General features: G+C 38.3%; 1 protein-coding gene across 1 annotated transcript; it reads right to left on the bottom strand.

The window, feature by feature from the left end:
* Nucleotides 1-27,566, bottom strand: RNF168 (ring finger protein 168). Its single transcript, XM_027845315.1, has 7 exons — nucleotides 27,482-27,566; nucleotides 26,446-26,782; nucleotides 18,167-18,243; nucleotides 10,087-10,263; nucleotides 6,648-6,769; nucleotides 4,226-4,313; nucleotides 1-3,509 (listed from the first exon to the last, which is right to left on the bottom strand). The coding sequence occupies exons 2-7, from the start codon at nucleotides 26,744-26,746 to the stop codon at nucleotides 2,571-2,573; spliced, it is 1,704 nt and encodes a 567-aa protein (XP_027701116.1). The 5' UTR covers nucleotides 26,747-26,782; nucleotides 27,482-27,566; the 3' UTR covers nucleotides 1-2,570.
* Between the last annotated feature and the right edge of the window lie 42 nt (nucleotides 27,567-27,608).

Genomic DNA, 27,608 nt, shown 5'->3' on the forward strand with positions numbered 1-27,608 from the left:
TTTAAGTATAAAGTTGATCTTTAATGACTTATCCATTCCAAACAGACTGTTCATTTGGCAGTAGGAGTAGGGAACTTATGAGATGAATTTGGTTATTTCTGAAATTTCACATAACATTACCAAAAAGCATGGAATAACACAGATACTCCTTGACTTAAACACATACACTGCTCTCTACTCCTGAGACCCCTTTCTGGCACAACGAAAAATCTCCACACTTTCTAGAAAAACACCAGATTAAGAAACTGAAGGGAAGATCCTTGGGAAAGCAGTATTAAATAAATTATTTTGGGAGCAGAATCCAAAGCAAGGTGGCCTACTTAAATGGCGATACCAATGTTCCTAGTCAAATAAGTTTCAGTGACTCTTCCAAATAAATTAGACACATTTCGAATACAAGATTCCATATAACAATAAAAACATTTTGGGGAAGGTTGACTCAATTAGCCACCTGTACACTGTATTCACAATATTTAGAATTTTCCTTATGACATATAGTTAATAGGACACCTTCATTGGTCTAACAAGGTGTTTCAACTGGAGATAAAGGAATTGTATTTACTTTGGAGAAGAGAGCTAGGTTTTGTTGGCATCCTACTGTACAGACAGAGTAATGGAAGAGGGTTACTAGAAATTAAGAGAAGAAGGTAGAAATAAGGGGAAAGTATCAAACAAACAGTATTTCAAGATTTTACCTGGGTCAGTCTTCTGCTAAGAAAAGGAGATCAAAACTTTCTTGCTATACCCCACCTCTCTCCTGCATCCTATGTCCCACTATACCAGGAGTTAAAAAATAAATACACTTTTTGTGGGATAGCCGGAGAACCTAATCACAATTCATAATATTGTTTTCATAGGCAAATGTTTCAAGTTTTAAATAATCAATTTCCAAAATTAATTCCAATGCTATATAATCAAAACGTAAACTACTTCCTAAACATGTTCGAAATATGCAAAAGGAGTAGTAGTCCTGTACTGTAGACTGATTTGATCATTACTTAATGCTGGTGACTAAACCACATTAACTACCTTAAGGCAAATAAAATAAATTTGTATCAGGGTTAATAGGCTTTAATTTGGCTTGCCTTAAAAAAATTTAATAGTTTGACCTAGTTTTCCAATCAACATAAATTCCATCAAGTACAAACACCAACTGGACAAAAATTTCAATTATGAAATTTGTCAAGTTCCCCCAACAACAAAAAAAAAATCAACTTTAGGACATTCAACTGTCATTTTAAACTTCTGTTGTGTTAACAATAATAACTAGTATCAGAGAAACTAAGTGAAGCCACTTAAAATATGGTCTTAACAGGTAGAAAATAAGTATCATACTTTTCCCAACTTTTTAATCTTTCACGTAAAAATCCACAACATTCAATTAGCTCAGTAACAAGTAGGAAATGGACTACCTGGTTTTTCTTGGTCAAAGCTGTCCTAACACTCAAGTCCCTGATTTTAACACAACAGATTCTAGGACATTGTTGCCTAATCAGTAAAAAAAAATAAAAATGCAAAAAACAAAAACAAAAAACAAACAAAAAACCAAATGCACTGACTCCAAAAAAACCCCAACCCACCTTTTCAGAATAGCAATTTAAACAGAAATGGGAGCTTCCAAAACCAAACTACCTGGTTTAAAAAAAAATGTAAAAAAAGTCACTTAATTTCAAAACTATCAGAAACCCAGGTGTTGAAATGACTCACAGGGAAAAACAATGACCAATGCAAAGCAAAGGATATCTTGTTGACCTGTCAATTGCCAGTATGTCCGGATTCCATTTGCTCAGCCTCACATTTCCCTCCCTGTCAAACTTTATCTTGCCTCACTTTCACTTCTGGACTTTTTTGCTTCAAAGTTGCAGCTACTTCCTTGTCAGAATCCCATTTTCAGTTTTCCAAAAATTAGTTTTTCTTTCCCTGGATAACATTGATTCTGATCAATTCTACAAAAAACAAAATTTACTATAGTATTTAAAACCTAATTAGGAGGATGAGTTGTAATTTATATTATTTAGTGATAAGAAACCATGACTTATTAAGTGCTTTTTTAAACATATTTAGGGAGGTAGCAAGGAGATAGGGAAGATCAATACCTTCATCCTCCTTTCAATATCAAAGTCTATCTTCATTCTTTAAATGCCTGAGAACAGAAAAGTTTTTGCTTTATTTTTGTTGAGATAGAATTGAATAAACAGGGGAGTATCAACCACAATGGGTAGGGTTTTTTTTTTTTTAAAGTTTCAGCATTTATGATGTTTGAAGATTTCATGAAGATGGTCTAAAACATCTTCCAGACAGTCGCAACCCCCATCTCAAAGTACTTTGGTTACTGCCAACACAGAAAATCAATTTCTTTGTTGATTGCTGGAAGTTTGTCTGAACAGAAGTTTTACAGCAGCACCTTCTCTTAACTTTTCTTGTAATCAGATTTCTGAGAGAGAAACTACATAACAGGTACATCAGCAAAACAAAACTGCACTAAAAAGCATTTACCCATAGGAGTACTGTTGAACATGCAAACATTACAATTGTTTCTTACTCCTTTACTCCTCACTCTTCCCCATTCATTATTTTGCAGCTTGCTGAAACATCTGAAAAATACTTTTCTGAGTATTACTAGGCCGTAGAGAACGTGCGTTTTTGGAAGAGATGGGTGTCTTTCCTCCCTTATTAGCTGACGTTTTCTTTTGGATCATAGGAGAAGGCTGCCAGTTTTCATCTTTTGAGCTTCTTCGAGATTTTGAAAGCTCTGTTTCAGGTTGTTTTTTGCAGTTCTTTTCCTTGGAATAACTTTTCCATTCATTTGGAGATTCGTCTGCATGCAAGGAGACTTTAGTGCGCAAGAGATAAGCATCTGGGGACCCCTTCTGCCGATTCAGTTTCATCTGCTCTTTATCCACCTCTCTCTGAAGCTCTAAGGCCAACAGCCTGTCTTGCTCTTCTTGCTTGTGCCTCTCAAAGAGCAGGTGTTCCAAGTCTATCAGTTTCTGTGCAATGTTACTGTCTGTCTCTTCTTGTTCTGAAGAAGTATCCATACAGAGTTTCCTTCTCTTTGCAGAACTACTTGAATCACTAACTATTCCAGAAGGAAATTCCTGATCTTTTCTTTTGGGTATTTCTTTATCAATCAGCATACTCTTTTCTTTATTTTCTGTACCAATAATGCTGTTTTTGGTTATTTCTACTGGATTAGTGTATTCATTCTCTGGCTTGCCAGGAGACGTGGCTACAGCCTCAGCAGAACAGAGAAATCTGGTTTGTACTTCATGATTTGTACAAAAATGTCCCTCTGTAGCTTTATTTGGATTACTCATCTGTGATTTAGTTTCTTTCTCAAGACATTCTTCTTCCACACTAAAGGCACTTAAATGAGGCATAGGTGCATCTGTAATTGAACCCTTTGCAACTCTGCTCTGACTCTCAAGGAATACTTGTGGAGATAATGTTGGCATATCCTCATCATCTTCTTCTTGCCATACAGGGCTCCCTACATTACTGCTAACACCCTGCAGGTAAAAAAAAAAAAGATAAAGTAACATTCAGCAACAGCAGCAAAAAGTCGGCTATTGCCAAATGCTAAGTGGAAAGTTATACTTGTCCCTGAGAAAGAAAAGTGATTTTTAGTATTTCCATCTGAGTGGGACATCACTACTTCACTTGTGTTGCTACTAAAACTAACGTTGAAGATTCAGTTTTCAATCACCAAATTATTACTTACATTCAACATACTTCATAGTGTCAGGACTTTACCTTGTGTTTTTTTTTTTTTGTCCATATACTTGTCTATCTCTCCCTGTCCATTTCTGGAGCCTACAGGTTGAAGCAAACAGAGCTAAAACACTGAGAGACCACAACTTACTTTAGTAAGAAACTTTTGGCTTCTAGCAGAACTTACTTCACAATCAATACCTAGGTGCTGCCACCCTGATTTTATTCTTTCTGCCTTTTTTGAGACCCTGTGGGTTTCCTGGTTTGGTCTAACCTATTGCATTTATATATTCCCTGACTCCAGGGTGCTCACCTAGACCCTAAGAAGACACCTTCTAATTTTATGCCTCCCAGGTCTATTGCAGATGTCCTCAATGATTGACAAACTGGGGAAAAAATGTTAACAGTTTTAAGAAAAACATTTATATATTTTTATTCATATACTGCTCAAAATCTTCTAAAGAAGCTAGACAATTAATAAACTGTTATAAGAATTTCTTTGTCCCCAAAATACCTTAGATATAGAACGCGTGTTATCTTCTGCTGCAAATTCAGGTTGAGATGTTTGTACTGAGGCAAACTGGGACTTTGGTGACAAATACCTTTAAAAAGAAAATATATATTAAAGTTAAACTGTTTTGAGAAAAAGACCCCACCCACTTCCTCCAAAGAGATCTAGAAAACATACTAGGCCAAGTCTTGATAGGAAAATCCAAGAAAATTCACAGTGAGTAATATTTTTGTCCAAGGAAACAGACAAAGAGGGCTGGCAGACAATAAGGACATGATTTAGGAGTTATTATTCTGAAGGTACAGAGTTTGGAATATTATATTCCAGAATGCAAAGAATATAGTTTTACAACCAAGATTAACTTAACCAGCAAAACTGAGTATAATCAAACAAGGGGATAAAGAATGAACCTTAAATGAAACGAAGGACTTCCAAGCACTCCTGATGAAAAGAATAATTCGAGTTGCATAGAAATTTCAAAGTTCAAATACAAGAGTAAAGAGAAACATAGAAGTTAAATACAAATGAATAGTCTTACGGGACCAAACATGGATAAAATGCTTACACTCCATTATGGGAACATGACACATGTCCCTTGGAGCCCTATCATCAGGGGTCTTTTATAAAGGGAGTCTAGACAGAAGGCCTGGGAATGATTCTATTTGGTTTAGATAATATTAGAAGAAGAATGGAGAGAAAGAAGAGGAATAGAGTGTGGGGTGTGATGAGGGGGAAAGCAAAGTTAGGTCTATACAAACAAGAGGTAGGGAATGAGCAGCTGAAATGTGAACCACATTCTTATCTGAATCAGTTAAAGATAAGAACATTAAACCACAGAGTTAGAGAAATGTATTTCACTCAAAAGAGAAAAGAAGGGGAATTAGAGGGAGGACAGATTAAAGAAGCAATTAGGCCTAACCAAAATAAACTCTTAACTAAGAGTATACAAAAATATTAGTTCTTTTTAAGATAATGAAGAATGGGAATCTGAGGGGTGCCCATCAAATAGGGAATGGCCAAACAGGTGGTGGTACATGAATATGATGGACCATTATTGTGCTGTAAGAAATGATGAAAAGGATGGATTCAAAGAGACTGGAAAGATTTATATGAACTGATGGAGAGTGAAGTGTATAAAACCAGGAGAACAATTTATACACTTCCAACAATAAAAACAAACTTGGAAGATGTAGAGACCCTGATCAGTGTAATTACCAACGATGATTTCAGAGGACTAATGGTAAAGCATCCTACCCACCTTCTGACAGAGGTGTAGATAAATATATGTATGTGTATGTATAGATCTGTATCTACCTTATACCTATATCTAACTAGATATCCATAGCTCTATATTTTTAAAAAATATCTTTATTTTCCTTTCAATATGGTCAATTTAGAAATTTGTTTTGCTTGACTATACATATTTGTAATAGAGGTTTGTTTTTCTTTCAATTCTCAATAGGTGTGGGGTGGGGGTGGAGAAGAGGAATTTTTGCGAATTATACTAAGCAAAAAAAAAAAAGATAACCAGTTCACCATTAGAAGCCTCAAACTAGATAGTATTAACTTCCACAATCTTGTCATCATGACTGATACCTTTACTGGTTACTTCCTTTTTACTTTAGCCATGGGATCTAAGGCCTGGATTCTATTTCCACTTTGACTTGCCCAGTGTCACATAGTTAGTAAGCATCTGAGGTTGGGTTTGAAAACAGGAAGGTGAATCTTCCTGATTCCAGGCTTGGCACTCTAGCCTCTGTACCACTAGCTGTTCATGTGCATGTGGGCTGCATACTGACAAATTAGCATTATATATCTTGTATTATAGGAGTTTTGCAGGCCACAAGTCTGATATTTAATTCAGAACACTAACCTTAACATAGGCTCCTGGCTAATAAAATCATCAGTCAAAAAGTGCCAATAGAAGATATAGGATATCATAAAACAATAACAATAAACACATATATATATGAACACCATTTATAAAAATAAGGTGAAAAAATATATATATGAAAGAAGTTAAATATTTTAAACACTGGAATCTGTTCTTTTCATTATAAATCAATCCCGAACACCCGGAGAATTATAATAGAGTCCTTGCATCAAATTTTGTCTAGCACTGATACTGACCAGGAGTTCTTAGTCTTTTTTCTATCATGGACTCTTCTGAAATCTGCTGACGCCTATGGACCTCATAGGTTGGTCCCTATGGACTCAGAATGTTTTTAAACATATTAAGTAAAATACATGGGATTACAAAGAAAAACAATTATACTGAAACACAGTAAACAAAAGATTTTAAAAAGGCCATAGACCCCAGCTGAGGAAATTTTGGTAGAAGTTAAAAAAAAAAAACACATTATACAACAATAGGAATATAGCAGTTCCTTAAATACTTATTAATGTAACAGCCATAGTGACTTACTTTTGAATACTTCCAATGACACTTAACTTGTTCTTAATCTTCTTTTGTGACTTGCTGGTAGGTGGCGAAGACTGCTTAGCATTGGAAGGAGAGCCAAAGACACTTCTCTCATTTAGTTTGTTCTTGAACAAAAGAAAACATTCAGAAAACATCAGAGACTTTTATATATAAAACTCTATTTTTACAATTAAGAATTTATGAGAAAATTATAATAGGAGCTGGGCTTCAGTTTACTCTCCATAGTAGATGGAGACCAGTCTTTGGACTAAGAAAGAGTTGAGGTCAAGTCCTGCCTCTCAGTGGCCCAGGCACCTCAGTATGACTTAAGTTCCAAAGAAGGTATCAATCTGCATTGCCAGTCAGTTCCCAGAAGGCCCAGACATTAAATCACAGGTCTAATAAAAAACAATATAAATACTATTTCAGAGAGACTACTTAAATTATGAAGATACACTTTTAAACACCAGAAGTACCCATTTACTTTAAAATGACATACAAGTGACAATTTATAAATCATTAATTAAAATATCTTCCCTGTCTCAGGACTCTTCAGTGGGGCAACTGACCTTCAGGAAATGCTCAGATAGGTATTCAATAGCATGGGTTTAATTATTGTAGGAACTTGAAATTACGTTTTTCCAAGTGCAATCCAAGAGATAACAGATCCAAAAGACGATTTACACATACAATCATGTAAATAAAACACATTACCCTGTATAGAGAACAATGCTTCTTTCTTTTACCAAAAAGTAAGTGGATGACTGCATAAAGTCAGTCACAAGACCTATTTTGTGGAACTTTAATAGGTTTTTTTGAAAGTATACTCTGAGCTCAAATTCTTAAAATCTAGCCACAGCTCAGATTTCCTTAAGAGTCTGCCCAATATGATGGATGTTCTAATAAACTTTGTCTTTGGCTGAAAGAAGGCTTGGGTCAAATTCTTTTAGGAAGGACCCGCATGTTGTGATTTTGGGGTCCCAGCACTCCTAAACCTCAACATTTTGGTGGCCTGTATGGGGAAAACTGCCTAACCCCAAGTTCTTCTCTAGCCAAGACTGGAAGGTATGTAAGCCTCCCCCGACTTCTTTCTTGCCCTGCAGTGGGGGTCGCTCTCCAAACACATAGGAAGGCTTAGAGGTGCTTTTCGAGCAGACAGTCACAAGGCTGTCTCACACTAGGCCTGATGTTCTCCAGTTCTCAGGTTCTTGGTCCACTGGTTTGGTTCAAGTCCATGGACCTGGGTACACCTTCCGCAGCACAGAGGACAAGGACGGACACCCTATCTGGAAGCATATGCCCAATTCTGTCAATTCTCTTGGTGTTAGAGAATTGTCAAAACTGTAGGTGCTTTTTGGTTCCCTGAGGCTTACTTACTCCCTTCCCTCTAAATCCCTGGATCCTCCTTCATGGAGGTTACAGGGAAAAGTTAGAAAATCAAAAAACATTTTAGCAGATTCTGGAGGTTTTGTGATCAAATATGAAGGAATTTTGAAATGCCTTCTTTCTTTTTTTTTAGGCAATTGGGGTTAAGTGACTTGCCCAGGGTCACACAGCTAGTAAGGGTCAAGTGTTTGGTCTGAGGCCGTATTTGAACTCAGGTCCTCCTGACTTCAGGGCTGGTGCTCTATCCACTGTGCCACCTAGCTGCCCCCTTGAAATGCCTTCTTACAGCACTAGTTAGTCCCTTCTCCCATTCCCTTCCCTTGAGTCTGGAAGGTATCTGTTAATCCCTCCCATAGGAGAATAGAGTTTCACCACCACCCTCCCCCACCTCTGAATCCACCCCCTACAGCGTGGCCCCACTGGTAATGGCCAAACTTGGACTACCTGCCATTCACCTACAGTTGGTAGCAAACAACAGGTACCAGCCAATGTCCCCCCATCATTCCCTGGAAGAAGCCCAGTCAACCTCCTCTTTGGGATCCCCTCCAGGCAGGGACAGCTCTATGTCCCTTGTCAGCAGGAAGCAGTTTCAGAAGCTAAGACCTTATCTTACCCCAAAAGAATCTGGGTCTCATTTGTTTGAATGGGGAATGACGGGATTGGGATCTGGACCCCGGAAAGGAAAAACCCTAGACTTTCCCACATGGCCAAACCTCTGGCTTTTGCCTGAGGCTACAACCCCATCAACTGGCCTTTCATTGTGGCTAAGCCCAATCTCCCAATTCTGCTAGCCTTGCCCTCCACGGTCTTATCTCTCTATGCCCCCCTCCCCCCTCCCCTACTTCCCACCCTTAATGGAGGCTCCATTCACCCCTGATCAGGTGGTCGAGGTCCCTGGTGTTCTATTACCTCAGTCAACCACAAACTACTTGGCCACTCCCAGAGCCCTCCCATAGTCTTTCTATATATAAGGTCCATCTTGTCCCTATTAAGGTGCTCAGATTCTTAAAATCTAGCCAAATGGGCAGATCCCTTAAGAGTCTGCCCAATATGATGAATGTTCTAATAAACTTTGTCTTTGGCTGGGGGAAAAAAAAGTATACTTTGAGGTTGGGTCTTTATTAGCCATGTTAAGACAAAATTTATAAAAAAAAAAAAAAGTAATCTGTAAATTCCAACTTTTTTTTTTTTTTTTTTTTAAATGTGAGGCAATCAGGATTAAGTGACTTGCCCAGAGTCACACAGCTACTGGGTGTTATACATCCGAGGCCGGATTTGAACTCAGGTCCTCCTGACTTCAGGGCCAGTGCTCTATCTACTGCACCACCTAGGTGCCCCTAAATTCCAACTTTTCATGCATTCAATGCAAAATTGATCTTTAAAGGTCAACTTAACTAAGTGCATTTCAATCCCCTACAAGTTCTTCAGAACAAAGTGAGAAAAACCCATCCACTAGCAACTCCGTTTCTGTAATGGAGAACTGTCTTCCCAAATAAAATATCAATATGGCAAGTACTTTAACCTAAGTGAAAAGACAATAAAGGTCAGAGTAATGGTATCTGAAGAGACAGGAAAATATGATAAAACATGTCCCAAACGGACTTTTCTTCACTTCTTCTAGACTGTGCTTGGCAACTACACTAAAAATATACTAAAACATGATTTCAGCTTACCAATCAAAGTTCTAAGGACACAGTGTAGTGAAAACAGTAGTGATTTAGAATTCAGAAGATCTGGAATCTCTAATCCTAATTCCAACTATAATACATTGTGTAACCTTGGGCAAAGTACTTAACCTCAATATTCTCAGCTGTAAAAATTGAAGGGGTTTGACTGGATATACATCTCACCTTCTTCGATGCTTCACTGAAGTCTAGCTATCTTCAAAGTGTCTAGTTCATTTTACAAATTTTAATTTACATTACATGGAATAAAAGATAAACCTATTTTAACCATGAGGCAAATAAAATCTGAATTCTGGAGTTGTTACAAATTTAAACTGCTTCCCTTCATCAAGCAGTATCAGGATAGAGCAGGTGTGACTTAGTGGCCTTACAAGATTGATGCTGATTTCTCTGGCCAGGTCTTCATCTCTCCTCAGCTGTTCCTCCATTTCTCGCTGCCTCTCTTCTGCTCGCCTTTGTTCTTCTTCCTCCTCTGCCAATAATTTCTGAATGTATTCTTCACTTGCTTTGCTTTCTTCTTCCTCATAGGCCCTTCTTTCTGCCTCCACCTAAAAATTATTAAAAAAAAAAAAATCAAGTTTGGAAACCAACACATTAAGACCCAACTTTAATGTATTACCCTGTGGTATTCTCCATAAGTAAATAAAGATCCAAAAGCACATTTTCTGGATATACATACAGAATTGAAAACGAATAAATACTGTGGGAGAATCAGTAGTAAAGAAATGAGAAAGGAGGAGAAAAAGAATTAAGTAGAAAAAAATTTAAATTATCTATTACTTCATATTTACCCTCACCATTTACACAGATAAACACTCAAGACTAGGGGTTTTAAATACATAGCTGGGTGCTCATATATTGGTTGAATTTTTTAAAATTTAGGGGCAGCTAGGTGGGGCAGTGGTTAGAGCACTGGCCTTGGAGTCAGGAGGACCTGAGTTCAAATCCAGTCTCAGACACATAATACTCACTAGCTGTGTGACTCTGGGCAAGTCACTTAACCCCAACTGCCTTGTCAAAAATAAATAAATAAAAATAAAAATTTACAAAATTGCACTTTTCACAGGTAACCAGCAGCTTTCATGGTTTCAACAGTCAACTCATCTTTTAGGACATCTTATAACTGTTGATATTTCGCTCTATACAAACCCTTTACCTGACTGAATTTTCAAATGTTACGTGCTGGTAAAAGAAAGTAAAATCTTAAAACATCCTAAAATGGGTTTATTGCTTTAAAAGCAGTGGTGTTTACTCGAAATAGATTCCTGCAGGCTTAGGACTTAAGAAACCATAAATTAATATCTATGCTGTATTGTATTTTTATTTGTTTTGTTAAACATTTCTCAATTACATTTTAACCTGGTTTTGTCTCACTGAGTTTTTCAGGCTGCTGACAACTCTGCTTTAAAGCCTAAGCCTTCGAAGAAATACTTTTATAAATCAATTTCTCATATGTGAGGTTATATTACAACTGAAATACAAATCTGGCATGCCAAACCAAAACAATTAAAATATTTCCATCTTGGTTCAATTCCACTAATAAGATATAATGACATTTTGTCACACATCTGAAGTATGATCTGGAGACACAGATTGCTTCTGCTATTCAAGAACCATCTAGCTAAAAACTATGGAGAAGCTCATTATCTAAAGGTAGAGACATACCTGCTTCTCCTGCTAGCTGTATGACCTCTCAGTTTCCTTTGCTAGCAACACACACTGAGTGTTCTGTTCCCTAAGGCTCTGTTCTCTCCCTTCTCTTCCACTTGGCAATCTCATCAGCTTCCCTACACGGAGGATTCCCAGACCTACAGATCCCAGTCCTAACCTCTTGTAAGCTTTAGTCTCATTACTAACTGCCTTTTGGACACAAACTGGATATCCAGCAGACATCACAAACTCTACTTATTCAAAAGAGAATTCACTATCTTTCCCCTAAAACCCACTCTTCTTCCAAACTTCTCTACTGCTGTTGAGGGCACCATCATTTTCCCAGTAACGGAGGCTCAGAACTTTGATGTCATCCCCGGCTCCTCACTCACCCCTCACATCAAATCTGTTGCCAAGTCCTGCTTTTACCATTACAACTTCTGTACTATACATCCCCTTCTCTGCTCATAGTCACCACCTCCAACCTGGACCATTCCAATAATCTCCTGGTTGATACCCTCGCCTCAACCTAAGTGGTCCAACAGAGAGTGAGAGCTGGGCGTGAGTTAAGAAAATATGAGTTCAAATCTGGTCTCAGACCAAACACTTGACACTTACTAGCTGCGTGACCCTGGGCAACTCACTTAGCCCCAACTGCCTAAAAACAAAATCAAAAACAAAAACAAAAACAAACAACAACAACAACAACAAAAAAGAGAGTAAAGGGTTGAACACAAATCCAAGGAAGCAAATCTGGGTGACTGGTAGAATGGCGAAGTCCTTGACAACAGCAAAGTTTGGAAAAGGGGTAATTTTGGGGGGGGAAGTGATTTTGAGGTGTCAGTGGATCATTTAGTTGAGCATGTGCAACAGGCATTTGATGAGGAAGATCAAGAGATCAGGACTAAGTAGGGCTGATTATAAAGATCTGGGCAACATCTGCACAGAGATGAAAATTAAACTCGTGGGAACTGTTGAGGCCATAAAAACTTTAAGTGTAATATATAAATATATATTAAGTATAACTTTATTTATTCAATGCCATCCCAATTAAATTACCCCCCAAATTTTTTTTTACTGAATTAGAAAAAATAATGAAATTCATTTGAAAGAATAAAAAGTCAATGCCATCCCAATTGGAAGAACAGAAAGTCAAGAATATCAAAGGAAATAATGAAAAAAATGTAGAGGAAGGAGGTTTAGCAGTACCATATCTTAAACTATATTATAAGGCAATAATTATCAACAATATCTGGTACTGCCTAAGAAAAAGAAAAGTAGATCAACAGAACAAAGTAGATATATAATTTACAGCAGCAGATAAATATAATAACCTTATACATAACAACTGTAGACTTTTGGGATAAGAATTCATCATTTGGTAAAAAAAAAAAAAAATGTTAGGAAAAGCAGAAAGCAGTATGACAGAAACTGGGCATAGACTAATATCTTCTACCATTTGCCAAGATGAGATCAAAATGGATAAATGACCTAGATATAAAGAGAGATATTGCAAGAAAATCTGAAGAACACGAGCCATATTACTTATCAGACTTGTGGAAAGGTGAACAATGAGCAAAGTTAGGCATAAAATGGATAACTTCTATTACATTAAATTAAAAGGCTTTGTACAAATAAATGTAGCCAAGATCACAAGGAAAGCAGAAAAAAACAGGGAAAAATTTTATAGATAGCTTCTCAGAGAAAGCTGTCATATCTCAAATATACAAAGAACTTTGTATAATCTTTAAGAATATGTCATTTCTGGGGCAGCTAGATGGCGCAGTGGATAGAGCACCAGCCCTGGATTCAGAAGACCTGAGTTCAAATGTGGCCTCAGACACTTGACACTTACTAGCTGTGTGACCCTGGGCAAGTCACTTCACCCCATTGCCTCTCAAAAAAGAATATGTCATTTCCCAATTGATAAATGGTCAAAGGATATGAACAGGCAGTTTTCCAATGAAGAAATCCAATTTATAGTCATGTGAAAAAAATACTCTAAATCATTACTGATTAGAGAAATACAAATGAAAACCATGAGATATAACTTTTATATCTATGAGATTGGCTAAAATGATTGAAAGGGAAAGTGACAAACGTGGGAGGTGATGTGGAAAAATTGGGACACTAATTCATTGTTGGTGGAATTGTGAACTGATCCAACCATTCTGGAGAGCAATCTGGAATTATGCCCAAAGAGTTATTAAAGTGCCTATACTCTGACCCAGAAACACCACTACTAGGTTTATTTTCAAAGATGATTAGGTAAAAAGGAAAAAACCTATACGTTCTAAAATATTTACAGCTGCTCTCTTTGTGGTGGCAAAGAACTGGAAACTGTAGGGATGCTCATCAATTGGGGAATGGCTGAACAAGTTGTGGTATGTGATTATGATGGAGTACTATTGTGCTCTAAGAAATGATGAGCTCAATGATCTCAGAAAAACATGGAAAGACTTGAATGAAATAATGAAGACTGAAATGAGCAGAAGAGAACACTGTACACAGCAATAGCAATAGTGTTTTAAGAATGACTTTGAGTGAACAAGTCATTTGGACTATTATAAATACCTAAATTAACTATAAAGGATATATGAATAATTTTGCATATATATTTCCTATTTGTGTCTAATGGTAGCCATCTCTGGAGCAGTGGGGGGGGAGAAGAAATTTACAGGATAACTTTGTTGCATATTTAAAAGGAACAGCTAGTTGTATATAATTGATTTGCAGTTTCGTGTACAATCATCTTTTTCTTGTACTGTTATGGAAATGTTTCATTCCATAAATTAAAAAAACTTTAAGTACTATGATGTTTCCCATAATGTCCTGTTTCTATAGTTCCACATCCCCTAGTGTGTGTAAAAGGATAGGGTTTTACTCCTTAGAATACTGAAACTGCAAGGATTATTCCTTAATCCCACTGAGAAATACTAAGAAATTAATAATGACATGTTAAATTTACATCATTTTTGTACTGAGGATGGCAGTGATGTCCAGGTCCACTGGCTGGGGTAGGTCTTGGCCTTCCCTAAAGAAGAACTGTGCTAACTGTACTGTCCAGAATTCGTGTGACATTTAGGAAACCAATGGGAACTGTGTCACATGGCCAAGGCATTAGGGAAGGCAATTGAAAAGACAATGCTTGATCCTCTCTAGGAGCCTGGAAAACTTTCTGGAATTGGGCATATGGACAAATGTGATTGGCTGCAGATGGGGAGGTGGGAAGCATCAGATTAAGAGCAAAGTTTCCATTCACTCTTGTAAACTCTCCTTCTCTAAGACTTCCAGGGAGAGGTAGGTGAGGGTCCTTGCCTATGTGCCCAGAGCAGGACCCTGGCTCAGCAGAGAGAGACAGGGCTCAGGTCCACAGCAGTGGCAGCCCTGCAGCAACACTCAACCCAGCTCTGTTTAAGCAGCACTCAAGTAAGACCGGGGGTGGGAATAGATAGTGGGAGCAATCCATGATTGAGGTTTGGCAAAATATGAGTAACATAAGGTCAACGAGGCAAGGAATTTGAGAGTACGGTGTGTAATGTTGAACCAGTTATTTACACGGTCAAAGACAGGAAATGAGGAAAGTAAAGTCAGGGGAAAATATGAAAGGGTGGGGGGAAATGGTGAGGACAGGATGAGGAAGAAGAGGAAGCCTTATACAGTCCAGCCTCAGAAGGCTGCTCACCAGCAATGAGGGGCCAGAAAGCAAGTGACAGGGGAAATCAGAAAAAGGCTAAAACACCAAAGTTATTCAAAGAAAAAGCCTCAAAGAATTGGAAATTGAGGGAATGCCCATCAACTGGGGAATGGCTGAACAAGTTGTGGTATATGAATGTAATGGAATACTATGATGCGCTAAGAAATGATGAACAGGCTGACTTCAGAAAAACTTGGAAAGACTTGTATGGTCTGATGCTGAGTGAAGTGAGCAGAACCAGGAGAACGATGTACACAGTAACAGCCACTTTGTAAGATGACTGACTTTAACAGACTTAACTCTTCTCAGCACTGCAAGGATCTAAGACGTCTCCAAAGGTCTCATGATGGAAAATGCTATCCCCATCCAAAGAACTATGGAGTTGGAATGAAGATCAAAGTACACTATTTGCTATTTTTTTCCCCTTCTGCTTTGTTTTGTTTCCTCTTTCTTGTGGTTCCTCCTATTGGTTCTAATTCTTCCTTACAATATCACTAATGTGAAAATATGTTTAATAGGAATGTATATGTATAGCCTATATCAGATAGCACGTCGTCTTGGGAAAGAAGGTAGGGAGGGAGAGGGAGAAAAATTTAAAACTCAAAAGCCTATGAACATGATTGTTGATAAATCAAAATAAATTAATAATAATAATAAAAACCTCAATAAAAGCCAGACAAATCAATATAAAGGATCCCCAAAATGAGTAAAACCTCATAGGGAACACAAAGCTCTCTTAACAAATATTATAATATTAAATAATGTGAATTAGTCCCTGAGAAGACAGAATCCTGTAAAGTCGCCACAAAGCGTGCAATAATTAAAAACTGGTATTAAAAGTATCAGACTGGTATTAAAAGAGGGGGAAATAAATTAGCATGTATATAGTGTTTGCTATTTGTTGGGTGCTGTGCTAAGTACTTTTTACTTTCATTTGATCCTCATAACAATTCTGGGCAATTATGAAGGACTCATGATGAAAAATATTTTCCATCTCCAGAGAGAACTGATGAACTGAGTACAAACTGAAGTATACTCCCCCATTTTATTATAATTTTTTGGGGGATTGCAACATGGCTAATATGGAAATGTTTTATATGATTTCACACGTATAACTGATATCATATTGCTTGTCTTATGAATGGGTGGGGGGGAAAGAGAATTGGGAACTCAACATTTAAAAAAAATGCTAAAAGTAAGTGACAGATAAAAAAGTTAAAAGATAACAGAAAAATAAAGGTGGGAGCTATTATTAACCTCATTTTACAGTTGAGAAAACCGAAGCAAATGGAGTTTAAATTATTTGTCCAAGGTAGATATTAAGTGTCTGACTAGATTTGTACCCAGGTTTTTCTGAATCTAGGCCCAATGCTCTGTCCACTATGCCACTAGCTGTCTCTAAATGAAAATTAAAGAGAAATAAATTCCATAAATGAATAATTAGGTCAGTAATGGGACCTTTCAACAAAATTTTTAAAGTGAGAAAAAAACTGATTTCATAATGGAGAATTTCTCTAAAGATAAAAACCAATATGGTACACAAAGAAAAATTAAATGGAAGAAAATTTGGCAAAAGAGAAGCAAAAGCCCCAAAATATTAAAAGAATACTTGAATCTTATTCAAGTCAGACAGATTAACCTTGAAGACAGGCTATGCAGAGATAATTTAACAATCATAGCTATCCTGTAAGAACATAATAGATTAAAAATCCTGAATACTAAAATGCAAAAAATACCCCCCAAAAGTATCCAGAACTTCTGAATACAGACCAAAACAAACAAAAAAACAACAAACAAACAAACAAACAAACAAAAAAACCCCAAAAAGCCAAACTGGGGCAGCTAGATGGCTCCGTAAAGCACCGGCCCTGGAGTCAGGAGGACCCAAGCTCTAATCCGCCCTCAGACACTAGACACTAGCTGTGTGACCCGGGGCAAGTCACTTAACCCCAGTGCCTAGCCTAAAAAAATAAATAAAGCCAAACTAGTAAGTAAAAACTTTAAAACTTTATTCAATATAACATGGAAAACAGATTGAAATTTTAACACAGATGTCTTCAATTGTCTCTAATCTTTCCAGAAAAGATCCCCATCAAGACTTCAGTAGCATATATATAGGAACAGCTTGGTGGCACAATGGATAGAGGGCTGGGCCTGAAGTCAGGAAGACTCATCTTCCTGAGTTCAAATCTGGCCTCAGACACTTCCTAGCTGTGTGATCCATGGCAAGTCACTTACTAATGTTTTCATCAGTTTCCTCATATGTAAAATGAGCTGGAGAAGGAACAAGTATTATTCTTTAAAGAATCACATCTTGATGGGCCTGGAAAGATCTTATATCTCCTGCTTAAACACACTAGGCAAGATAAAGCTCTCTTCTTTTCCCTACTCCATGGTTCTCTTAAGATAAAGGGAAACTGAAAAATAACTCTTCCCTCAAAAAAAGGTCAAGGACGTCTTCCCATCATTGTAAAAGGCCACTTATTATGCACATCGAAACCAATTATCTTGGATACATTTTTAAAACAAAGAAATTGCTTGCTTGCTTTCTTCTTTTTTTTTTTAATAGGCAATTGGGGTTAAGTGATTTGCCCAGGGTCACACAGCTAGTACGTGTCAAGTGTTTGGTCTGAGGCCGGATTTGAATCAGTCCTCCTGACTTCAGGGCCGGTGCTCTATCCACTGCGCCACCTAGTTGCCCCGAAATTGCTTTATTTCGATAGCCAATATTTGTATGTCAGCATTACGGGGTATATTGTTGTTCAGCTGTTTCAATCATGTCTGACTCTTCATGACCCTTTTTGGTGTTTTCTTGGCAAAGATACTGGAGTGGTTTGCCATTTCCTTCTCCAGCACATTGTACAGATGAGGTAACTGAGACAAACAAGGTTGAGGGACTTGCCTAAGGTCACACAATTAGAAAGTGTCTGAGGCCACATTTGAGCTCAGGAGTATGAACTCAGATGAGTCTTCCTGACTCCAAGCCCCACACTCTTATCTACGGCGCCACCTAGCTGCCCCACAGAGAATATACAGAATGTTAAAAAGCATAAGCATACAACAGACATTATTTAGATAGTAAAGGAATTAATATTTGCACCTACTTTGCTAATTTCTTCTTCGTATTCACGCCTCAATTCCCCAGGTTGGCTTAGCAGATGATGTGGCTTATATACATCAACTGTTTCAGATTAAAAGACAAAATATATTTACTACAGCGAACACAAATTTTGGCTAATTAGTCTATTAGTCAAAACAAAAAAAGATAATGAAATATACAACTGATTTCACACTTCAACATGATTTTACATGAAGGCCAATGACAATGTATGTTTTCAGACCTGTCTCTCTCATAGGCAATGGTAACAAATCCTTTGCAAGAGTTAAATATAAAGATTAAGTTGTAAACTAGTCTGATTTCATGTTTTATAATCTTACTACTTCAACAGTATCTTCACTCAGGTGAGACAGGCAATTAAAAGAAACTTGCTTAAATTTTCTCCTCTAAGCATCCTTTCTCAAATATTTCTTCTGTCCTTTTGAAAAAATGAACAAGCTTAGAAGTAGTAAAATTTGGGTCTCTGTCTCACCTGACCATCTATCTTCTCTTCTTGTCCTCAAACTGATTAACTGCTCCCCCCACCCCCAACCCCACTTTTAAAAAATTCTCCATAGCTGGAAGAAAATTTCACAGCAGACACTGAGCTACGCTGGCATTTGTTCCTGGCCCTGGAAGTATTTTTTCTTGCATACATTATCAATTTATGGCACACACCGCCTACTTAGCAGTTTTCATAGTTTTAGAAGAATTAACTGAAATTGAACTTTCCAAGGGCACCAATCTATTAAATCAACTGCATGGCTTTTTTCTCAAGCCTTCACTTTCTTGACCTCTTTGCATCATTCAACATAGGTGACCCAGATATTCTTTCTTCTGAGTTTTCATGTTACTGCTCCCTCCTGGTTCCTCCCCTTACTCTTTTGCTGAATTAATCAATAAGCATTTATTAATCGATTACTTAAAAGTCTACTTCATGCCAGACACAGCGGGCATAAATACAAAGAATGAAATAATTCCTGCTCTTGCAGAGCTTACATGCTACAAGGGGAGACAATTGCAGATATAAGCATGTACGGAATACAGAAAATAAATAACAAATAGTTAAAAAAATAAGGTAGTCAGAGGAAAAGAGGGCACCAACAGTTGAGGGGGCATCAAAGAGAAGAAGGTGGTACTTCAGGCATGATGCAAGGGGGAAGCACACACACTCTAGACACGGAGAAGGACTACTGCAAAGGCACAGAGAGAGCAGACGTGCTGGCGAGTGTAAGGAAGAGAGAAAAGGACAGCTTGACTGCACAGTGGAGCACAGGCGAGGGAGTCTGGGAAAATAGGCTGAGGCCAGGATGTAAATGGCTTTAAAAGCTAAACCAAGTTTACATTTGATCCCAGAGGCAACGGGGAGCCACCGGAGTTGAGTAAGTGGAGGACTGACGTGGTCAGATCTGCATACCTTGGTAGTTGTGTGGAAGACGGGACTGGAGCAGGTAAAGACTTAGGTATCAAGTCCAATCAGTTGACCCTACACTAATCTAGGTAACAGGTGATGAGAACCTGAACAACAGTGGTGGTTATGTGAGTATACTCACATGAGAAGGATGAGAAGGAGTCTGAGAGGAGAAATACTGCAGAAGGAAAAAAAACAAAGCAAGGTTTGGCAATGGGTTGGCCATATAGGATAAAGGAAAATGAATAGGCAAGGATAATTTTAAGGTTATAAACCTAAAATATTGGAAAAATAGAGGTACCCTTAACAGAAAAAGGAAGTTTAGAAGAAAGAAGATAATGAGTTCCAATTTGGACATGTTGAATTTGAGCAGTCCATAGGACAATTCAGTTTCAAATGTTCAATGGGTAACTGGTATTGCAGGACTGATACTCAAAAGGAGAGAAAAAGCTAGAAATGTTGATGGGAGTTATACACATAGAGATGACAATAAAACTCAGGAACTGATGAGGTCACAAACTGTAGAGAAAAAAATAGGGCCCAGGACATAACCCTGGAGAACACACACAATTAGGGTGTGTGTGATGGCTACTGAGAGAGCAAAAGAGATGGAGGAGGAACAGCCGGACAGGTTGGAGAACCAGAGGAGAACATTGTTTGGGAAACCCCAAGAGGAACGAGTATCCAGGAAACGGGCCGGGAGGTAGGGGTGGAGGGGGGGTGAGGGGAGGGGGTGTCAATTGGGTCAAAAGCAGCAGAGAGGAGGTCTAGAAGGATGAGAGCTAAGAAAAAGACTTTCAGTTATGCCAATTAAGAGACAGTGATTTCAAATGTTTCAAAGTGATGTCATCAGAGGGCAGAATTTCTTTTTTTTTTCTTTAGTGAGGCAATTAAGTGACTTACCCAGACTCACACAGCTAGAAAGACAAGCAGAATTGATGAGGTGAGATTGCAACAGGCTGAGGAGTAGTTGGGAGGTAAGAAGTGGAGGCAATGAGCATAAATAATGTTTCCTGGATATTCAGCTGAGAAAAGGAGAAGAGACATAAGACAACTGTTTGAGAAGATGGTTCAATCTTGTTGTGAACCAGTACAAAGAAGCATGCTAGATATTAGAGAGAGAGATGGGGTGACTGAAGTGTTGTGGGGCTGTGTGTGTGTGTGTGTGTGTGTGGATTCAAAGGGACATATAAAGGGACTATCTTTGGCAAAGAGAAGGGTCACCTAATTATCAGAAACTGAGGGAGAGAACAGGTGATGTCAAGGGGTTTTTAGACAAAAAGGAAGGAGAAGGAGCTCATGACAAAGTGCCACTATCCGTATATTGCCCCCTATCTGGGGCACCCCAGAGACTCTTCCTCCTCCACATCACCTCTTTTGGAGATCTTACCAGCTCCCACTTCCAACTATCAGCTCTACTAGAGATCAGACAAGAGAGCAGAATAGCAGGAAGAAGTGCAGCAGAGTTCTCCCCCAAAAGATCTAGAAAAGGCACCAAACCAACTCCTGACTAGGAACCCGAGAAAAAAAAAATCACAGCGAGTCATTTTTCCAACCCAGGTGAACAAAGAGAGGCAGAATGATCTGCTGCTAACGGGGATAATCATAGCTAGATGGTCTTTTAATGTTGGGACTGAACCAAGATCTGTCCATGGCTGTACACCAAGGCAAAAAGAGGTCCCACACTCAAGAGTCCTGACTTTGTGCAGGAAGCAGGAAAGGTATCACCTGGCAGCTTTGTTTCTCACTACCCAGCTCTGCGACACAGATCCAGGGTAGACTGAGCAAGAGACCTTCATCCAGGCCACAGGCTATGTACTGAGCAAGCAGCAGCTTTGAGGCTCTGAACCTGGAACTGAGAATCTCAGTTTTGGCCCCTAGGCCAGTCTGATGACAGAAGCAGAATAACTACAGCAGGAATCCCAGACCAAAGGAAAACTTACAGATCTGTAAGTTTGAGCCTACAGAGCTTTCCAGCCGGCTGAGTTCAACTCAAACCAATGGGAAGCCCACAGATGTGCTGCTCAGATCCAAACACAGGTCAGGAACTTGGAGGGGTCAGACAGACCAGGGCTAAAGTAATCAGACTTTGCCCTGGATCAGAAGACTTTGGGAACAATGAGAGCTTGCAGGTCCCCAGCCCTGAGAAAGCAGTAGCATGACTCAAAAGAACAAAAGTGCAGCCTAGAGGTTGCATCCAGAAGTGTTTAGAGTCTGGTCCTAACATAAAGTCAGAAGTTAGAAAGTAGGGTGAAAGAATGAGCAAACAAAAAAGGAATTCATCATAAAAAACTATTATGGTGACAGGGACACCCAAGACAGACCTAGAAGAAAATGATTCCAAAAGACCTGCAAGCAAAGCCTCAAAGAAAAACACAGCTGGACCTAAGTTCAACTAGAATTCCTGAGGAAAAAAATTATGAAGCAAGAGTTAAAAAGAAATCAGTTATGGGAAGAAAAGAATTGGAAAGAGAATCAACAGCTTGGCTCAAAAGGTACAAAATCTGACCTGAGTGGCAGATTCCCTGAAAATTAGAATGGACCAATATGACATGAGACAACAAAAAATAAAACAAGGTCAAAAAACTTTAAGAAGGAAAAAAAAGTGAGATATCTTAAACTGACCTGGAAAACATATTGAGGAAAGGTGGACTACCTGAAAGCCATAACTACAAAAAGAGCCTAGCCATCATATTTCAGGAAGCCACAAAAGAAAACTGCCCAAAGAACACAAAACAATTCTATATGAAACCATCAAGTTCCAATTCACACTTCTTGCTCTTTTAAAGTGCAAAAAAAAAAAAAAAAAAAATCACAATTTACTGTCCTGCTTGTCTATCCTTCCTCCTAAACTTTCTTTTATTCTCCTCTATGCACTTAAAAAAAATTGGCCCTCCTCTTTGTCACATTATTACTAAATCCCTCTTTTCCCTCCTATCCCCTCAAGTTAAAAAACAAGAGAAAGAAATCTAAAAACATTATTTCTCTTCCTGTACCTTGTCTTTATCTTTCTGGCAAGAGATGGGTAACATGCTGATTAGAGGTGCTCTGGATATATGGCTAGGTGATTTGGTTGATTGATTAAAGTTCTTGGTAGCCAAGCTCAAAAGTTATTAATCTATACAGGGCTTTTTAACCTGGGGTCTATGAACTTGTTTTTTAAAAATAATTTTATAACTGTATTTCAAAATTATTAGTTTCTTTGTAATCCTATTTATTTCAATTTATGCACTTAAAAATATTATTCAGAGAAAGGATCCATAAGCTTTAATTACAACATTACCAAAGTGGTCTATATGATTTAAAAAATTAAAAAATATATATATATACATAAAAAAAGGAACCCCTGCATTAGTAGGTTAGATGAAAATAACCAGGGATCTGAACAGTATATGCAGACCATGTGATAAGACCCAGTGGTCCTCCATCACACCAGAAGGTAAAGAGTCAATGACTCTCATCTCATCCCAGCAGTGGGAACAGTCAAGTGGCCAGGGACCATCTTTGCTTGTGCATTTGTATCTACAAATACAAGGTCACTGAATGCATTCCAGGTCATGGCCAGTCATCCTGACTCTTCTTGTCTTGCCACTAACCTTTGATAACTCTGGAAGAGAAAGTGAGGCTGATGACTTCATGCAGCTTTTCCTTACTTAAATCCAACTCATGGGCAAGTCAAGACTACTGTGTGATGTCATTGGGCCTCTTTAAAAAATGGAGGACACCAACGACAGAAATAAACGCCCTTCCTTTCATTTGTACACTGATAAGGTCACAAACTTTATTCCTTCCCTTCTTAGATTATTATGCCCTGGAAAATGCCAGGGATCCAACTACTAGGGTAATGATTTACTATCTGACAATAAATGCTGGGAAAACTGGAAAGCAGTCTGGAACAAACTTGGTTTAGATTATCTCCTATCACAAACTTCAGAGGACAACTAAACCAGATATAAAAGTTAAGAAAGCATGAGAGGAATTACCTTTCACAAACATGAATAGAGGAAGAGTCTGAGACAAACCAAGGAATAGGATAGAGGGGATCACAGAAGATAAAATGAACAATTTTGATCATGTAAAATTTTAAAATTTTGGCACAAACAGAATCAATGCAGTTAAAATCAGAAGAGAAATAGTTAAGGGGAAAAAAATCTTTGCAGCAGTTTTCAAACAAATTTCTCTAATAAAGATATATAACAAGTTTACTGAAATACAGAAGCTGAACTATTCTCCAATAGGTGAATGGTCAAATGATATAGAGTTAAGTCTCAAAGGAAAAAAATCTAATCTATCAATCCAACTCAATATTAAAGAAATGTAAATCAAAACAATTCTGAGATTCTACCTCATGCCTATCAGATGAATACTAATGTACTATTGGTGGAACTATAAAATGGTGTGACCATGCCAGAAAGCAATTGGAACTATATCCAACAAGCCACTAAAACTGTGCAACACTATTGATCCAGCAATACTATTATGCTTATATCAAAAAGAAATTAAAGGAGGAAAAAGATCCATATATACAAAAATATTTATAGCAGCTATTTTTGTCATAGGAAAGAAATGAGAACTCTGATCAATGTAATGACCAGCCACAACTTGAGAATATACAATGGTAAAGCAAGTTACTCATCTCCCGGATAGACAGGTGACAGATTCAGTTCGAGAGACATTTTGGACTTGGCCAGTTTATGAATTAGTTTTTCCCTGACTGCTTACTTGCTTCAAGGGTTTTGAGTCTCTTTTAAAATTTTTTTGGGGGTTAGGGATAATGTTGCCCACTTAAAAAAAAAAAGGTCACTAAAACACTTTAATAGATTTGAAAGAGTGCACTTACATATCTTAAAAAAGCAAGATATAGCTAGTAGGGATTCATACTCATACAATCACCTTTTTTCAGTTCCGTTTGTGTATATGGACATACTAATTTTCCTCCTCTTTGGTGTTAACTGAAGAATTTAAAAAAAAAAATTTTTTTAAATGCTAAGGATTTTCCCACTGATATTCTTTCCAAGTCATATCTATTATTTTCTGTTGTACTGCACTTTTTAATCTATGAATAGTTCAACCTCCCCTTCTACTTTTTATTGTAAACCTCAAATCTTGCATACAGTAGGCACTTAAAGTTTGCTGAATTGAATTAGAGGCTGAATGATTAGAGTTGCAAATCTTCAGAACAAGTCTTTTTTTTTTAAACTGGTTCTAACTCACAAGATAAACCCTCCTTAATTTTATTAGTTATAATTTTCTCCTTTCCCAACTTTATAGTGTTTACATATTGTTACCCCACAGCAAAATGTAATTTCTTTGAAAAAATTTTTCATATATTGTCTTTATCTTCCTCTAGCACAACCTCATACCTAGTAGCTACTTAATGCTTGTTGGGTTGGTGAGTTATGAGAAGTTGCTATGAAAAGTATAAAGTGCTATCCACATAAAAAGTGCTACTATTGTTATATGTATAAATACTGGATAAGACAAAACATAATCAAATACAGAATTGTGTGGCATAGACCAGGGGTCCTCTCCAGCATGCCTGCTAGCTAATGGTTTTTACATTTTAAAAACTTTATTTTAAATCTATTCTTAGTTGGGAGCTGTTTATCAATGTGATATACTTTGTTTTTATATCATAGTCTCCCCCCCCCCTTTTTTGGTGAGGCAATTGGGATAAAGTGACTTGCCCACGGTCACACAGCTAGTAAATGTCAAGTATTTGGTCTGAGGCTGGATTTGAACTCAGTTCCTCCTGACTCCAAGGCCAGAGCGCTATCCACTGTGCCAACTAGCTGCCCTTTGGGAGCTGTTTAAAAACAAGTGCTTTAGTTTACTGACACTGGCATAAACATTACATGCAATAAAACAGCAATGTGGGCTGTAATCACAATGGAAGGATTCATGCAAAAGACTATCTCCTGAGGTAGTAGTATTGTGCTAAGCACTTTACTACCCAAGCCTGGCTCTTGTTGGACTGAAATGAAATGCAAGGGAAAGAAACTAAGGAGTTTCATGTTGGGAAGGACAGAAAGAAAATGCTGGGTATGTCAGAACCAACTGTTAAGGGCTTGGAATTCATTATTCCACACTTCTTGAGCACTGCCCACTTTCATTTTTTTTGGAAGAGCTTGGGCTTTATCTGGGGCAACTAGATGGAGTAGTGGATAGAGTATTGGGTCTTAAGTCAGGAAGTTTCATATTCCAGAAGGACAAATATGACCTAGACACTTATGTGACCTTGGGCAAGTCACTTAACCCTGTTGCCCAAGGTTCCTCATCTGTAAAAATGAGCTGGAGAAGAAAATGACAAACCAGTACCTTTGCCAAGAAAATTCCAAAGGAGATCACAGAAGAGTCAGATACAACTTAACAACAGAAAGAAAGAAGGTAATCTAGAAGTACTAAAATGACTAAACAGAAAAAGGTTTATCTGACAGAGCTGGAAATAGGGCACCACTGTCGGCTTAGTGATAGTTAAAGAATGAACGGAGACAAAAATACAGCCAATGCAGAAAATGAGAGGGTAAAGGTAAGCCCAACACTGAGTTCCTACTATTTCTATAGCGATGCTATAAGTATATCTGTAAATATTTGAATGGAAGACTAAGGAGGGTACTTGTAGTATTTTATCATCTCCATTTTTCACTCCACAAAAATTAATGGAAGGTCTACTATGGCAATGGAGAACATAAAGATGAATAAGAACTAGGCCCTGACTTCATCTGACCTTCCTTGGTAAAAAATTAACTTCAAAAACAAAACAAAACAAAACCAAAACAAAACTTAGATCAACACCAGCTTTGGTGGGGGAAAAAAAAAGGCTGACTTTAAAAGCTAATTGTTTTCCAAAGAAAGAACTCATTCTCTTTACTCACCGTCATCATCCAAACTCTGTTCAGCAGTTCTAGGCTTGCACTTCTCTGGATAATGTTTTTGGATTTTGTTCCATAGTTCCATGTTGATAAGAGTATTTTCCCGGGCATGTTGCCTGGCCCACGAAGAGACCCTCCGACGACAGAAAGGACAGCACAGATTAGCCTTTTCCACAGTCAACTGGAAACACGAATTACAAAGCGTGTGGCTACAAGGCAGGGTCACCGGTTCTATTAGTATATCCGTGCATATCTGGCACAAGCAATCGGATAAAGAAAGCACAGCATCGGGAGTCGAAGCCATTTTACTGAATGAATGTCGTTAATCTGGCATCAAAATCTAAAAGAGAGAATATTTAAACACCTTAAACCAGAGACGTGGTGCTTAAGAAAATGCCTTTTGTTTTCCTTTCTCCAAGTGCAGAATGTAAGAGAAAACAAATGCTTAATTAAAAAAAAAATTCAATTCCAAACTCTCTACCTCTTTAAAGCTCCTCCCCCGCCCACTGAGAAGGCAATCAATAAATAAATGCAATTTAATTGAAAAAAATTTAAATGTGAAATAATGCGTTTAGTAATGAGAATTCTAGTTTTTGAGCAGCACACAGAGATTCTGATTCCTGTTCCCTTTTCATAACATTCCCTTAGGCTGGTTTGGCCCTTGGATGCACCCTACAAAGGTGCATTATCTTATTTTATCCTCCCAACCCCAGCAGCGGCTCTTCATCCTCTGTTTGGAGGATGCTGGTATAGATTGGGGAAAACTGGGTCATTAAATCCATTTTGCCATTGCTTTGGCCTTAGATTGAATGCCACAGACATAATCCGGCAATGAATGAAAAGCCCGTCGGGGGCGGCAGCCACAAGCACGGACTTGTGAGCCAGAGGGGGGGAGGGGACTGCGTCCGGATCAGCACCGATCCGGTTCTGGGAGACAGCACCAGCGAAGGATGCAGAACGCTCCCGTCAAGCCCCAGGCTTCCGCGACCCCCGCCCCCGGCCCCGGGTTTGGATTCGGAGGCTGAGCCTGAAGACTCACACAGCGGGAGGCCCCCGCGGCGGCCCGGGCAGGGCAGCTCCTGTTCCCTCCTGGGTCGCGACGCCCGGAGCCGCGACTTCTGCCGTCTCTCCTCCGCGGATGCTGCGGCGGTAGCAGCTGCAGCTCC

Source organism: Vombatus ursinus, unplaced genomic scaffold (assembly GCF_900497805.2).
Source record: "Vombatus ursinus unplaced genomic scaffold, bare-nosed wombat genome assembly UNPS02014959.1, whole genome shotgun sequence".
NCBI lineage: Eukaryota > Metazoa > Chordata > Mammalia > Diprotodontia > Vombatidae > Vombatus > Vombatus ursinus.